The 15772-nt window shown below is 41.5% G+C and overlaps 1 protein-coding gene and 1 long non-coding RNA gene across 2 annotated transcripts; one reads left to right on the top strand and one right to left on the bottom strand.

The window, feature by feature from the left end:
- The first annotated feature begins 845 nt into the window (after positions 1-845).
- On the top strand, positions 846-12076 carry LOC147492175 (uncharacterized). Its single transcript, XR_015199155.1, has 3 exons — positions 846-1102; positions 10265-10339; positions 11697-12076. It is a non-coding gene; the product is annotated as an uncharacterized LOC147492175 (long non-coding RNA).
- Positions 12077-13915: 1839 nt separating this feature from the next.
- LOC147492176 (uncharacterized) lies at positions 13916-14768 on the bottom strand. The gene is made up of 2 exons (XM_086567430.1): positions 14278-14768; positions 13916-14168 (listed from the first exon to the last, which is right to left on the bottom strand). The coding sequence occupies exons 1-2, from the start codon at positions 14766-14768 to the stop codon at positions 13916-13918; spliced, it is 744 nt and encodes a 247-aa protein (XP_086423556.1).
- Positions 14769-15772: the final 1004 nt, after the last annotated feature.

Consider the following 15772-nt stretch of genomic DNA (forward strand, 5'->3'; position numbering starts at 1 on the left):
TGTAAATTGGTCGTCGGGTTTATATTTCAAACGTACGTAACTTAATGAAATTTAACTCCGACTCATAAGTCACGTTAGGTAAGTGAACCATAGGCGAAAAATTTGACAAAAATGTCGGTTAGCGGCTTTTCCGCGTCGAAGCTGGCACGAGTTAACAGCTTACACGCATGAGTGGGTTATTGTCATAGCCTGCGGTGAGATAGAATATAGCAGATTAAATTTAGCGGAATAGGCCGAAAAATAATCAAGACGCTAAGTCGAATTAGTGGGGGTTAGCGTTGATTAGGACCTTAAGCTTAATGTATTGGGCTTGGGCCAAATATATCGGCCCAACTAGAGAAAAACGAAAATCGCGAAATTGAAAAAAAAACGCACGAAACCAACAGAAAAACCGAAATCGCGAAATCCATCGCACCTTCTTCCCCAATTCGACAAGAATAAAACCTAGGAGAGAGAAACCAAAAATTCTCTCAATTTCACCTCGATCCAAACCTCAAATCTTCACCCTCAAGCCTTAGAAACCTTAAACCCAAATGTGAGGATTCGAAATTTGTGGGAATCGCGCCGTATCAAGGTAAAAGGTGAGTGCGATTTCGTATATATGTGCTGATTTGATTTAAATTGTTGATGGAATTGATATCTTGATTGTAACCGAAAGTGTATCAGTGTTGAAGGTCGGCAAGAATTAGACGATGGGCGAGAGGGAGTGGAACAAGCAGAAGCCGAAAATTATTGGAATTAAAATCAGATCGCCACGCCACCGCCGCTGCCGGGTGAGTTTAATTTGCTTCAAACAATTAGTTTAAACTCGTTTCAATGGATTGGATATGTTACTGAAGACATTTGAATGGGGTGGTTGTAGAATTCGGCAGTAGCAGCTGGAGAAGCTAGGGAATTTCGAGCATACCAAGCGAAATTGAAGTGAAAGGTGAGTGATTTCGCCTCCATCAAATAATTTAAACTCGATAGCGTTAACTGGTGATGTATTGATGGAATTAATTGGGTTGGGGGTGATGTACCGCGGCAGTAGCTCGGTTTGGAGAAGGAGAGCTGCAATTTTGGTGGAGCTGCGAGCTAGGAGCGATTGTTGCTTGCGGACTCGGTAAGAATTTGATTATTCATTACAATTTCAAGAGATTTATGTCGATTTATAACTGTATAAGAGTTGATTGAGTAATGACCGAGGGATAAGGAACACCCACCGATTTTATTAATAGAATTAATGTTAATTGAGAGGTGTAGAATTGGTTGTAGTCGAAATTGGGAATTTGAATTGAGATGTGATAGGATTGGCGTCGATATGAGGGCCGGCCATGGGCCGAAATAGCCCGTAGAGACCGTCGAGTAACGGCGTGCTTAAATGGCCCAGAGCTCCTCGCTAATCCGGTAGTTAGATTACCCGAAACCAAATTCGTAGTGTCGAGATTCTTCTCGACTTACGTTATATAAGAATTCTCGTTCGTTCGATAACTTCTAATGGTCGACGTATATATATATGATGTGTAGGAGTAAATACGAGGGATTCGCTAAAGCTTGATTGATTAAATTAAGTGGGCTTGAGGAGAACGGAGCTTGCTAAGGTAGGAACCTACATACCAATATATAGCCTGCTTATTTTCATGCATGATTTGAATTGTTTAACTAGGAAATAGATAGTTGTGTATCAACCATGCATGTATATAGGATATTCATGTTTTGCATTGTATTTTCTCGCTATAAACTATATATATAGATAGCTTTCGCGTGAAATGGGTTTTCTGTAAAATCGGGGTAGCGAGGGATTGTTTTCTTTGTTAAAAGTGAAAAACTGGTTTTGGGGAAAGGTTCGCGTCTCTTGTCTCAGTAAGGAGACAGAGATGGATTTTGTAATGCGGGGGAAGGATTTCCCGGTTGTTTGGAATTAGGTGCGAGGTTCTTGATTTTTCCCGGAATGGTTGTGTTATTTACGATGATTCGCCGTTTGGGAATCATCGGTTGTTATTTACTATGATCCGCCCGTTTAGGAGTCATAGGTTGTTCTACTTCGATTTCGGAAATCCAGAACTCACACCTATATAATCAACAGCTTTTAAAAGAAAAACTAGATATGTAACTAGAGTATTTGAAAACAATCGGGTAATACGAAAGTATATATATATATAGATATTACTATGTTTATCACGAGGGATTTAGAAAAGGAACCGCGGAATTCCTATAAAGAAGGAACCGCTTGTCGATTTCGGAGACGCAGTTCAGCTTCTAGATTCTAACCGGTGGTGTACACCTTCGAGGTGGTGGGCCACCTTTAAAGGGGATGCATCACCGGATGTAGTCCGGAATTCCTTTCTACTTTCTAGATAACCATGCTTGTAGTGTCACCGTATGGTGATTAGCTTGAGGGTTACATGTTACCTCGATGAGGTTTAGACGCCGAGGAGTGAGAGTTTAGTCCACTCGGATGTGTGTCGATCCCGAAAGCAGTGGCAGGTCGCCGAACGGTTGACCACCGTAAGTTAGGTGACAGCCCGCATGGGGTCGGGTCATCATGGCCCACCCGAGCCCTAAAAGCTTTGGGGATTTTGTGTATGCTAACACAACAACGGCATTTCAAAATGCCGGTAAAATCGAAAAACAACGGTGCATGGTTCACACCGGGAAGTATCCGAACCCGAGATTGCCTCCTGGATCGGGTCGAAAGTACCGCATTCTCACCATTCTAATAGGATGCAAATGCCACAATAGTTGTATGATGATTGTGAAAACTCTATTTTGAATATCAATGAAGCATGTCGAGATGATTTCTCGCTAGTTAGTGATGTATATATACATAACCACAATATTTGAATACTATTATAGAACCCCGCATGTTTTAAATGTTTTCTATAAGTAGTCTATTTATTGGCTATGTGCGCTTTCTACCGGCATAGTTGTTTGCTCATCCTACTTAACATTTCAGCAGCCATTCCATGAGGAGGGTTTCCTAACCCTAGTGATGACGGGTATGGTGATTTGGGAGGATTCCCTTACGCTTGACGAGAGGCGCAGTCAAGGTTATATTTTGGACTGTTTGTATAGAGATGACCTAGGTTATTCTTTTGTTGATATAATGAGCCTAGCTCTTTTCCTTTGGTTGTATAGAAAGAGACTAGTTTCTTTGTTGTATATATAGAGAGCTAGGTCATTTTGATGTAATAATCGTATTTGGCAAATCGGTTCTCCTTGTTTTGTAGTTATATCGTCCATATCCCCTCGTAGTAGTTAGAGTTAAGTGTAGTATATATGGTTGTTGGATGTATGTATGGTTGTTGGAAGGGAATTATAAGATGTCCGTGGTTTATGACAAAGTTTATGACAGTGTTTTGTGGTTTACTTAACGCCGATCAAACAAAGGAAACTCTCACCGAAATTTCGGTAGAATCGGGATAGGTGTTCGGCCTCGAGATTCATTCCACGCCCCTGGATGTGTGTTGGGTCTCGGGCGCGACAGTAAAACGCGGTATCGAGGCGTCACTATTAGATCCGTCTGGGGAGCTATAGTGGGGGACTCAAACGCTGACGCTTCGAAAAGTTTCGTCGGAACCCTATAAACTCTAGGTAGGGATACACTATCCGTAGTTAGTACGTTAAGCGTTAATAATAGCTTAGCAAGGTCGAGAGGTCGCACGGGTAGTTGTCTGGTCACAGCAGAGAGCGCGGAGACGTGTCGAAAGTTTGGACGAATCGGACACTATAAAGGGTCGGAGTGAATTTTCATTTTCGAGGTGGAGGGCGACCGCCTCTTCCTCGTAGGAGCCGCACCTGCGCCATCTTTTGAAATTATACTGCGACTCATTCTATGCATGTGAGTTCCATAGGGCTATACCTGCGCCTCTTGCATAATTTTGAGAATTCTCTCTCATTTATCATGCACCGAATTGGCTCTGGTATATGTGCGCAATAGTTACCATGGATCCCGAAGGTACTAGTGGGTGATGATACTACTGGATCGTGAGTCGGAGGACCGAATGGATAGGCTCCTCGTGATGAATCAAATGGCTCAAGCACAAAATGAGATGAGAGTGAGATCGAAAGTTTGAGGGGCTAGTCGAACGAGCCCCAACCTCTTTTAGCATCCACCGTTATTCCACCGGTGGAACACCGAGGTAGCATCCCCAACCGTGAGCGAGTTGAGGAGTTCAGCCACCAAAGCAAAAGTCGGTCGGGGTTTCTACTTGCAAATTTCATCATCGCCACGCCCCACCTGAATTTGTGGGGTCATCCGAGGTTAAAGTAGCCAAGACCGGTTGCTAGATATGTCGAAAGTATGCTAGACTCTATGATGTGTACCGATGTGGAACGAGTCACTTTGGTCGCCTTCATGCTTAGAGGTGAAGCCAAACACCGTGGGATCGGTGTTAAGGATGTGGAGACGCTTTCCTATGAGTTGGGCTAAGTTTGAGGAACTCTTCCTTTTGAGGTATGTCACCGAGGCGGCGGTAGAGATAAGAAGCGAATGGAATTCCTCGTTAGAACAAGGAAACATGACCGACGGACAAGATGAAGAGAGATTCACCGCTCTTTCACGATACGGGAAGGAGATGATTTCCACGAAAAAGCTAAGGCTCGAATTCATTGACGGTTTGAAACCGTGATATGCAGAGCAAGATGTCGGTCCTTCGACGATACTTATCCGAGGCTGTGAGAAAGAGCTCAAGGAATTGAAAGAGTTGATGATCGCTTATTGCTACAGAGGCAAAGAGGTTGGAAGCGGTAAGGCACCCACGCCTGTGGTAAGGGATACGAAAGAGAGACAGTCTACCAAGGCGCTGGTTCGTGGTCGCAACAGATGTATAGGCGGTCATCCAAAGAGGCACAACAAAGGGAGGGCACCAGTACGCACATAGGGGTTTGAATGTGGTTAGGCCAAAGACGAGTCTACCGATTCGCGAGACCGATGAGTGGATCACAGAGGCCACCGAGGGTACCCGCTCCTTCTCGCACGAGCACCAAAGAATTTGAGGCCTCCCGGTCGAGAGCTAGATTGCAATCTGTAATACCCCCTGAGTACACACCGGAGAGAGAGTGTGGTTTGCTATGGTTGCGGTGAAGTTTGGCATATCAAGCGGTTTTGTCCCAAGTCCACTTCGTGGGTGGAACAGAGACCACGGCAAGGTGTATTATCTAGTGCCGAGGAAAGAAGTTGTGGATCCCACGCCACCCAAGAGGAAGCCACGGTATATAATGCTATGGGGGCAGATATCAGCGCTACCGATCAAGTGGTTGAAGGTATGATATGTCTGTTTACACATAATGTGCATGTCCTGTTTGATACGGGTGCTACTCATTCTTTCATTGCTAGAAATATGGTGAAGATTCTTGGGTTGGATGTAGTTAATACTGGGAGGAAGCTTATTCTATCTACTCCTCTAGGAAAGAGAACTATGTTCTTTGAAGTTTGTCACCATTGTGTGATAAAGATAGGTGATAGGGAGATGATAGTCGATCTAACGGTGATGGACCTAAAAGATTTCGATATCATCGTAGGGATGGATTTGTTAGGGAGTATCATGCCCATGTAGATTGTTTTGCCAAGACAAAGGACGCTTAGAGTAACGGACGTACCGAGGTTGTGTTTGAGGGGATTAGAAATACGGTATCTCGAGTGGTGAAGGCCAAGTCCGACTTCAAGTATGATAGATAATGGATTGCTAGCTGGTCTTAGTCTCCAAGGGGCAAGTTTGAATCTTCCTCGAGCTTGTTCCCCAGAGTTAGTGAGTTTTGGCGCGGTGTTCCCGGATGCATTGCCGGGATTGCCTCCACGGGCGTGAGATAGATTTTGTAATAGATCTAATGCCGAACGTTAAGCCCATTTCGATGATTCCTTATCGAATGGCTCCTCTCGAAATGAGAGAACTCAAGTCCCAATTAGATGAATTGAAAAGATTGGGGTTTATAAGGGAAAGCCAGTCACCTTGGGGAGCACCGGTGTTGTTTGTGAAGAAGAAAGATGGGTCTTTTCGGCTATGTGTGGATTATCGGAAGCTGAATAATGTGACTATCAAGAACAAATATCCGTTGCCTAGGATCAATGACCCCATTTGATCGCTTAAAGGTGCTAAGTATTTCTCGAAGATAGATCTCAGAACAGGCTACCATCAGATGAGAATTCGGGAAGAAGATATACAGAAGACAGCTTTCCGCACACGGCTAGGGCATTTTGAGTTTTTGGTGTTACCATTTGGATTGACCAATGCTCCGGCTGCATTTATGGATCTCATGCACCGAGTGATGTGGAAATACCTAGATCAATTTGTTATCGTATTCATAGATGACATCTTGATTTATTCCAAGACTAGGGCGGAACACAAGGAACACTTGAGGATTGTCTTCCAAACATTAGTTGATCATCAGCTTTATGCCAAGTTCAGCAAGTGTGAGTTCTGGTTGAATGAAATGAGATTCTTAGGGCATGTTGTATCGGAGAATGGAATCAAAGTTGACCGTTCAAAGATAGAGGCAGTGAATAATTGGCCGAGACCCGGCGTCAAACGGAAATCGAGTTTCTTGGGATTGGCGGGGTATTACCGCCGTTTTGTAGAAGGATTCTCTAGCATAGCGTCGTCCTTAACTAGATTGACACAGAAGGATGTGAAGTTTGAATGGACGGAGGCATGCGAGAAAGCTTTCCAAGAGCTAAAGACGCGATTGATAACAGCGCCAGTCTTGACTATTCCAGATCCGGAGAAGAGTTATGTGATTTATACTGACGCCTCTAACACCGGGTTAGGATGTGTCTTAATGCAAGAAGGCCAAGTGATAGCATATGCGTCAAGACAATTGAATGCCCATGAGAAGAATTATCCTACTCATGACTTGGAGTTAGCGGCGATCATTCATGCCCTAAAGATATGGAGGCATTATGTGTATGGTGAGAAGTTTGAGATATTCTCGGATCACAAGAGTCTCAAGTACTTGTTCTCGCAGAAAGAATTGAATATGAGGCAGAGGAGATGGGTTGAGTACATGGAGGACTATACCTTCACATTGCAATACCATCCGGTAAAGCAAATGTAGTTCTTAGATGCATTGAGTAGGAAGCGAGAACATGTCCGTGCTCGATGATGATGAAGGAGTGGCAATTCTTTGGAGTCCGCCTGCTTCTTATGGTTTTCGAGGTCACGGAAATGGAGGTGGAGATCCTCATAAGTCTTTATGTTATTTAGCACGGAGATGACAGTGTGACGGCAGAAAACACCTTGGTTCAAGAGATTGTGAATGCTTTCGTAATACCTCGAGGGATGGACCTAGGTACCAAGGATATGTGAATAATCCGAGGATGTTGATTGGGAAAAATCCGGAGGCGGAAGCATCGATTCGGAAGGAAGAATTTGGGTACCTTTTGATCACTCTTTTTGGAATAGTATCTTGAAGGAGGCACATAGATCGAAGTATACCATTCATCCCGGTGGTACCAAAATGTACAGAGATCTGCGTCGTCGGTTTTGGTGGCCGGAATGAAGCGGCATTATCTTGAATATGTGAAGAAATGTGCCACATGCCAACAGTGAAAAAGCTGAACACCATAGACCACCCGGTCTTCTTTAAACCTCCGGAGATTCCTAATGGAAGTGGGAGAATATAACCATGGATTTTGTATCCGGGTTACCGAGGACCGATGAGGGAATGGATTCTATATGGGTCATTGTTGATAGGCCGACCCAAGTCTGCCCATTTCATACCTGTTAAGACTACTTACTCTGCTGAAAAGCTAAGTAGGATCTACGTGTCAGATGTACTGAGGTTGCATGGGGCACCACTCTCTATAATTTCAGATAGAGGTACTCAATTTACCGGTTCATTTTGGAGAAGTCTTCAAAGGGAATTGGGGACCAAACTGAAATTCAGTACAGCATTTCATCCGCAGACCGATGGGCAATCGGAAAGAGTCATCCAAATCATAGAGGATATGCTTCGGGCTTGCGTGCTTGATTTTGGGGGTAGTTGGAAGACTCATTTGGCATTGGCTGAGTTTGCTTACAACAACAGTTACCAATCTAGTATTGGTATGGCTCCGTTTGAAGCGTTGTATGGCAGACCTTGCAGAACACCTCTCTGCTGGACTGAAACCGGAGATAGTATTATGTTGGGGCCAGAGATGGTTAGTGACACCACCGAGAAGATTAGAGTGATACGGAATCGGTTGCTCACAGCCCAGAGTCGTCAGAAAAGCTATGCGGATAGGCGTAGACGTCCCTTGGAATTTTATGAAGGCGATTGTGGTATTTCGAAAAGTATCTCCGAAGGGAATTGAGAGATCGGGATGAAAGGGAAACTTGCACCTAGATATGTGGGACCATTCCCGATTATTCGTAAGATCTCCGAGCTAGCTTATAAGCTCGAGCTACCAGAAAGGTTATCACGTGTCCATAACGTGTTCCATATCTCGATGCTACGCAAGTATGAGCCGGATCCACTACATATTGTTGATTTGGAATCGTTGGAGTTGGAAGAAGACATTACCTATCCGGAAGGACCAGTTCAGATTCTAGATGCGAGAGAGAAGAGACTGAGGTCAAAGGTCATTCCATTGGTAAAGGTCTTATGGAGAAATCACAACGTGGAGGAAGCAACATGGGAGAAAAAAGCTTATGAGGCAACAATATCCAAATTTGTTCGAGAACTAAGGTATGATTTAATTTCGAGGACGCTAAATTTTCTTTTAAGGAGGGTAGGATGTAAAGTCCCCGACTATTATTAAGGGTATCCGTTGTAAATTTCATATCAAATCTAGGGTCATTGATGTAAATTGGTCGTCGGGTTTATATTTCAAACGTACGTAACTTAATGAAATTTAACTCCGACTCATAAGTCACGTTAGGTAAGTGAACCATAGGCGAAAAATTTGACAAAAATGTCGGTTAGCGGCTTTTCCGCGTCGAAGGCCCGCACGAAGTTAACGAACTTACACGCATGAGTGGGTTATTGTCATAGCCTGCGGTGAGATAGAATATAGCAGATTAAATTTAGCGGAATAGGCCGAAAAATAATCAAGACGCTAAGTCGAATTAGTGGGGGTTAGCGTTGATTAGGACCTTAAGCTTAATGTATTGGGCTTGGGCCAAATATATCGGCCCAACTAGAGAAAAACGAAAATCGCGAAATTGAAAAAAAAACGCACGAAACCAACAGAAAAACCGAAATCGCGAAATCCATCGCACCTTCTTCCCCAATTCGACAGTAACAAAAACCTAGGAGAGAGAAACCAAAAATTCTCTCAATTCACCTCGATCCAAACCTCAAATCTTCACCCTCAAGCCTTAGAAACCTTAAACCCAAATGTGAGGATTCGAAATTTGTGGGAATCGCTGGCCGTATCAAGGTAAAAAAGGTGAGTCGCGATTTAGATATATGTGCTGATTTGATTTAAATTGTTGATGGAATTGATATCTTGATTGTAACTGAGTGTATTGGGGGGTGTTGAAGGTCGGCAATGAGCAAATGGACGAAACGGAGTGGAGTGGAACAAAGGGTGAAGCCGAAAATTATTGAATTAAGCGTCAGTGATTGAATTGCCACCGCCGGGTGAGTTTAATTTGCTTCAAACAATTAGTTTAAACTCGTTTCAATGGATTGGATATGTTATCAAGACATTTGAATGGGGTGGTTGTAGAATTCGCAAGAAGAAGTGGAGAAGCTAGGGAATTTCGAGCATACCAAAGCTTAAATGAAGTGAAAGGTGAGTGATTTCGCCTCCATCAAATAATTTAAACTTCGATAAATAAGTTAGCGGTGATGTATTGATGGAATTAATTGGGTTGGGGGTGATGTACCGCGGAGCTTCGGTTTGGAGAAGGAGAGCTGCAATTTTGGTGGAGCCGCGAGCTAGGAGCCGATTGTTGCTTGGACTCGGTAAGAATTTGATTATTCATTACAATTTCAAAGAGATTTATGTCGATTTATAACTGTATAAGAGTTGATTGAGTAATGACCGAGGGATAAGGAACACCCACCGATTTTATTAATAGAATTAATGTTAATTGAGAGGTGTAGAATTGGTTGTAGTCGAAATTGGGAATTTGAATTGAGATGTGATAGGATTGAGGCCGATATGAGGGCGGCCATGGGCGAAATAGCCAGAGAGACCGTCGAGTAATGCGCGCGAGAAATGGCCTGTAGCTCTGAATAATCCAGTTAGATTACCGAAACCAAATTCGTAGTGTCGAGATTCTTCTCGACTTACGTTATATAAGAATTCTCGTTCGTTCGATAACTTCTAATGGTCGACGTATATATATATGATGTGTAGGAGTAAATACGAGGGGATTCAGTTAAGCGAGCTTGATTCTGTTAAGTGGGCTTGAGGAGAACGGAGCTTGCTAAGGTAGGAACCTACATACCAATATATAGCCTGCTTATTTTCATGCATGATTTGAATTGTTTAACTAGGAAATAGATAGTTGTGTATCAACCATGCATGTATATAGGATATTCATGTTTTGCATTGTATTTTCTCGCTATAAACTATATATATAGATAGCTTTTAAGCGTGAAATGGGTTTTCTAAAAATCGGGTAGCGAGGGATTTTCTTTGTTAAAAGTGAAAAACTGGTTTTGGGGAAAGGTTCGCGTCTCTTGTCTCGATGGGAGGAGACAGAGATGGATTTTGTAATCTTGGGGAAGGATTTCCGGTTGTTTGGAATTAGGTCGAGGTTCTTGATTTTTCCTGGAATGGTTGTATTTATTTACGATGATTAAGCCGTTTGGGAATCATCGGTTGTTATTTACTATGATCGCCCGTTTGGGAGTCATAGGTTGTTCTACTCGATTTCGGAAATCCGTGAACTCACACCTATATAATCAACAGTTTAAAAGAAAAACTAGATATGTAACTAGAGTATTTGAAAACAATCGGTATCTGGTATATATATATATAGATATTACTATGTTTATCACGAGGGGATTTAGAAAAGGAACCGTGAATTCCTATAAAGAAGGAACTGTTGTCGCATTTCGGAGACGGCGGTTAAGCTCTAGGATTCAAACTGGTGGTGTACACCTTTCGAGGTGGTGGGCCACCTTTAAAGGGATGCATCACCGGATGTAGTCCGGAATTCCTTTTCTACTTTTCTAGATAACCATGCTTGTAGTGTCGCTGTATGGTGATTAGCTTGAGTGGGGTTACATGTTACCTCGATGAGGTTTTAGGCCTTGAGGAGTGAGAGTTTAGCCCACTCCCGGATGTGTGTCGGGATCCCGAGCGGTCTGCGATCGTCGAACGGTTGACCACCGTAAGTTAGGTGACAGCCCGTATGGGGTCGTAAATCAGTCCACGAGGCCCACCGGAGCCCTAAAAGCTTTGGGGATTTTGTGTGTACGAACCAACAACGGCATTTCAGCTCCTGCCGGTAAAATCGGGAAAACAACGGTGCATGGTTCACACTTGGGAATCTTGAACCGAGATTGCTCTGTGATGGGGGCCCGGTCGTACCCCTCACCATTCTAATAGGATCACGCCGCCACAATAGTTGTATGATGATTGTGAAAACTCTATTTTGAATATCAATGAAGCATGTCGAGATGATTTCTGCTAGTTAGTGATGTATATATACATAATCACAATATTTGAATACTATTATAGAACCCTGCATGTTTTAAATGTTTTCTATAAGTAGTCTATTTATTGGCTATGTGCGTTTCTACTGGGCATAGTTGTTTGCTCATCCTACTTAACATTTCAGACGAGCCAGTTGCGGAGGAGGGTTTCCCTAACCCTAGTGATGACGGGTATGGTGATTTGGGAGGATTCCCTTATGCTTGACGAGAGGCAGAGTCAAGGTTATATTTGGACTGTATAGAGATGACCTAGGTTATTCTTTTGCTGTATATAATGAGCCTAGCTCTTTTCCTTTGGTTGTATAGAAAGAGACTAGTTTCTTTTGTTGTATATATAGAGAGCTAGGTCATTTTGATGTAATAATCGTATTTGGCAAATCTCTCCTTGTTTTGTAGTTATATCGTCATATCCCTGTAGTAGTTAGAGTTAAGTGTAGTATATATGGTTGTTGGATGTATGTATGGTTGTTGGAAGGGAATTATAAGATGTCCAGGGTTTATGACAGGTTATGACAGGTTTTTAGGGTTTACGAACGTCGATCAAACAAAGGAAACTCTGCCGAAATTTCGGTAGAATCGGGATAGGTGTCTGCCTCGAGATTCATTCCACGTCCTCGGGATGTGTGTTGGGTCTCGGGCCGTGACAGCGGCCACTACCGGCCATCTATAACTAAAAAGAACCCAACGGTTTTCATCCCCACGAAAAACCCCACCTACCTATACCATCAATTCATGATTCCATCATACTGTAAAAATCCAAATCCGATGCCATTAACAACCTTTGGAGCTTCGACAGCTCCTCTACAACTCCCAAACACCACCGAAACCACCAACCTATCAGTCACCATTTCCAATTCAAACAACAACCCATATCAACCCGACATACATCAACACTTCAACCCAAAACCCAATAAAAATCGGCTTACCCAAACTCAACAATTCCAACAGTAACAAGCTTATATCAAACGTATATAAATAATTAAATTTGATTCAAAATCATCTTTTTATTACATAGGTTTGTTTACACAGTACCCAGACTAAGTCGATCACAGTACTGCAGACTAAGTCGAACAATATGTAGAATAACACTGAAGCATAATTGAACATAAAGCAATTAGCATATTAGCAGATATCAGACATTAAAGTTTTTAAACAGACTTAGAAATATTGGTTCAGTGAAAGATAAAATATCTACTCATTGTTTATAAACCGAACAGCGAGAAAAACCCGAAAGACTGAAGTCGACTGCTGCGCGAAAGGACGATCTTCCTCGTTCAAAACCTTTTCTTCTTTCAATAAAACTCCCCCTTTTTTTTTTTTTTTCTAAAACTCTCACTGGGTTTTTTTTTCTTTTTCTTTTTCTTTTTAAAACTCTACGTGAGAATACTCTATTTCTAGTTTTTAAAACCTCCCCCGAAAAATAAGGGTTGAAACTTATCTACTTATTTACGGGCTTTTATCCGTAACTGCTGGATATCCTATCTCTGTTTTATCTATTTCCATTATATTATCTTTATTATTATTATTATTCTTAGGAAAAAAAACTAAAAGAATAAAAACACGGGGTGTTATAATATACACACCTTAAAAGGATCTCATCCCGAGATTCAAGGTAGAGTGTAGATTAACCAAACAAACAGTACGTCAACCAATATTAAAAAAAAGACATACGTGTATACGCAAGTATACACATCTTAAAAGGAATAAACTTAATTAGTTTTCTTCAATTGCCAACACTTAATTAAAATCATTCTTTCACAGTTCAACAGATTCATATCATCAACGACTTATACTATGTCCACTATCACATAGGATCAAACACCTACAATGTGATGCATGCACACTAGCTCACACACCAACGATATACAAGTATACACTGGTTCACACACCAACGATGCATACTAACTCTCTACCATCACATAGGATCAAACACCAACAATGTGTAGTATGCACACTGGATCACACTCCAACGGTGTACATGTATACACTGGACCAAACTCCAATGATGCATACAGAGAGATGTTATGTATATTGGATCACACACCAACGATATACATAACTTGGACAATATATAAAAAAACTTTCAAATCCAACCTTTATCAAAAGGGTTTTCTGTATTCCTTGGGCAAATTCCAAATTACTCAAATATGAAATTTTAAAATAACAATTTACTTACTTAAAATAGAAAACTTCGTTAGGAAAACAACACTATAACATGCTGAACAATTTCAATTATAACCATACGATAATTTCTTACATGCTAAGTACCAATAAAGGGACTAGTAAACAACAAATTCAAACATACCTAACATTAACCAGTGCAGTTCTTAGCATGGTGTCCCAACTATCCACATTTATAACACTTGCCTACTAGTTCATTTGGTTTAGGACATCTTCGAATAGTATGCCCAACTTCCCCACAGTTCAAACAATTACCATCAAATCTCTTTAGCGAAGCACTCGCGTCCTTATTCACATGCTTACTTGTTTGCCTATTATATGGGTGATGCTGACTTTTTCTCTGCCCTTGACGTGGCTGACTAGAAATAAGGTGTAAGCTGGCTTGTTTTGGGGCATTCTCTTTAATCTTCTCATCTCTGGGTTTATTATCCAATTGTTCATATCTTAATGCCAAAGATATGGCTCTAGTCCACGGATGAACTTCTGGTTTTTTTTACTTTGGCATCCACTAGATAAGGAGCATACCTCGATAGTTCATTGAACTTAGTCACGTACTCCATAACAGTTTTCCCTCCTTGGGTCAGATTAAAGAATTCCTCAGTTAATTGTTCCTTAACAACATTAGGAACAAACCTTCCCTCAAATCTTACCTGGAAATCCTCCCAAGTCATAGTTCTCACATCCACATTATCCTTGATAGACCTCCACCAAAATAAAGCTGACCCCTCCAACTGGTGAGAAGCCAACTCCTGCTTCTGCACCTTTGTGAGTTGCATCTTAGCAAACACGGACTCACACATAGTAACCCATTTCTCAGCAACAATGACCCCTTTCTCTCCCTTGAACTTCGGACCTCCTAAAGTTGCAAAATCCTTGTTTCTCCTAGCAAAAGGATCCCCTAGATTAGCATGTTGACCCCTCTGAATAGTTTGCACCAACTGAGTTAATATTGCTCCCAAATCAGCAGATATAGTATTACTTCCAGTACCAGTAACGTCATTGTCATCTCCAGCCATCACCTTAAACAAAACGGACTTCTATTAGTACTCCAAACATCTTAAACTCAAACACACCCAATCACCACATTCCGAGGATCACCTAGACCTTCCCAATCTAGGCTAACCTAAGCTCTGATACCAAAATATTTTTGTATACACGGGGTGATCCTCGGATTGTGGTAAATGGGTAGTAGGAGTGTTTCTTTGTGGTATTTTATTCGGCTTGTTGTTTTGTGTATACTTTTATAGTGGAATGTTGGGATATGATTAGGAAAATAAAATGTTTGTTGTTTTAACGATTAGTTTCTTATGAAATTTATAATCGAAATTGTTCAGCATGTTATAATGTTGTTTTCCTAACGGAGTTTCTATTTTTAAGTAAGTATTAACTAAAAAAAGAAATTGTTATTTTAAAATTTCATATTTGAGTAATTTGGAATTATCCAATGAATAAAGAAACCCTTTTGGTAAATGTTGGATTTAGAATTGTTGATATTGTCCAAGTTTTGTATATTGTTGGTGTGTGATCCAATATACATAACATCTCTCTGTATGCATTATTGGAGTTTGAGCCAGTGTATACATGTACACCGTTGGAGTGTGATCCAGTGTGCATACCACACATCGTTGGTGTTTGATCATATGTGATGGTAGAGAGCTTGTATGCATCGTTGGTGTGTGAACCAGTGTATACTTGCATATCGTTGGCGTGTAAGCCAGTGTGCATGCCTCACATTGTAGGTGTTTGATCCTATGTGATGGTAGACATAGTGTAGGTCGTTGATGATATGAATCAGCCTATACGTTTTATATATTCATTTTCAAACATGTGGTGTTCGTGAGACACTGAGAAAAATGTTGATATATTTGTAAACACCAAGATGGTGGATAAAACATATGAGTTTTTAAACAAATAGTTTTGACAGGGAAGATCATTGAAAAGAAAATTATTATATTTATTGCTAAACGTCTTGGATTAGTTGGGAAATACTAAGAGTGGAACTAACTGCCTCGGTGTGAGA

Source organism: Coptis chinensis, chromosome 6 (assembly GCF_015680905.1).
Source record: "Coptis chinensis isolate HL-2020 chromosome 6, ASM1568090v1, whole genome shotgun sequence".
NCBI classification, from domain to species: domain Eukaryota; kingdom Viridiplantae; phylum Streptophyta; class Magnoliopsida; order Ranunculales; family Ranunculaceae; genus Coptis; species Coptis chinensis.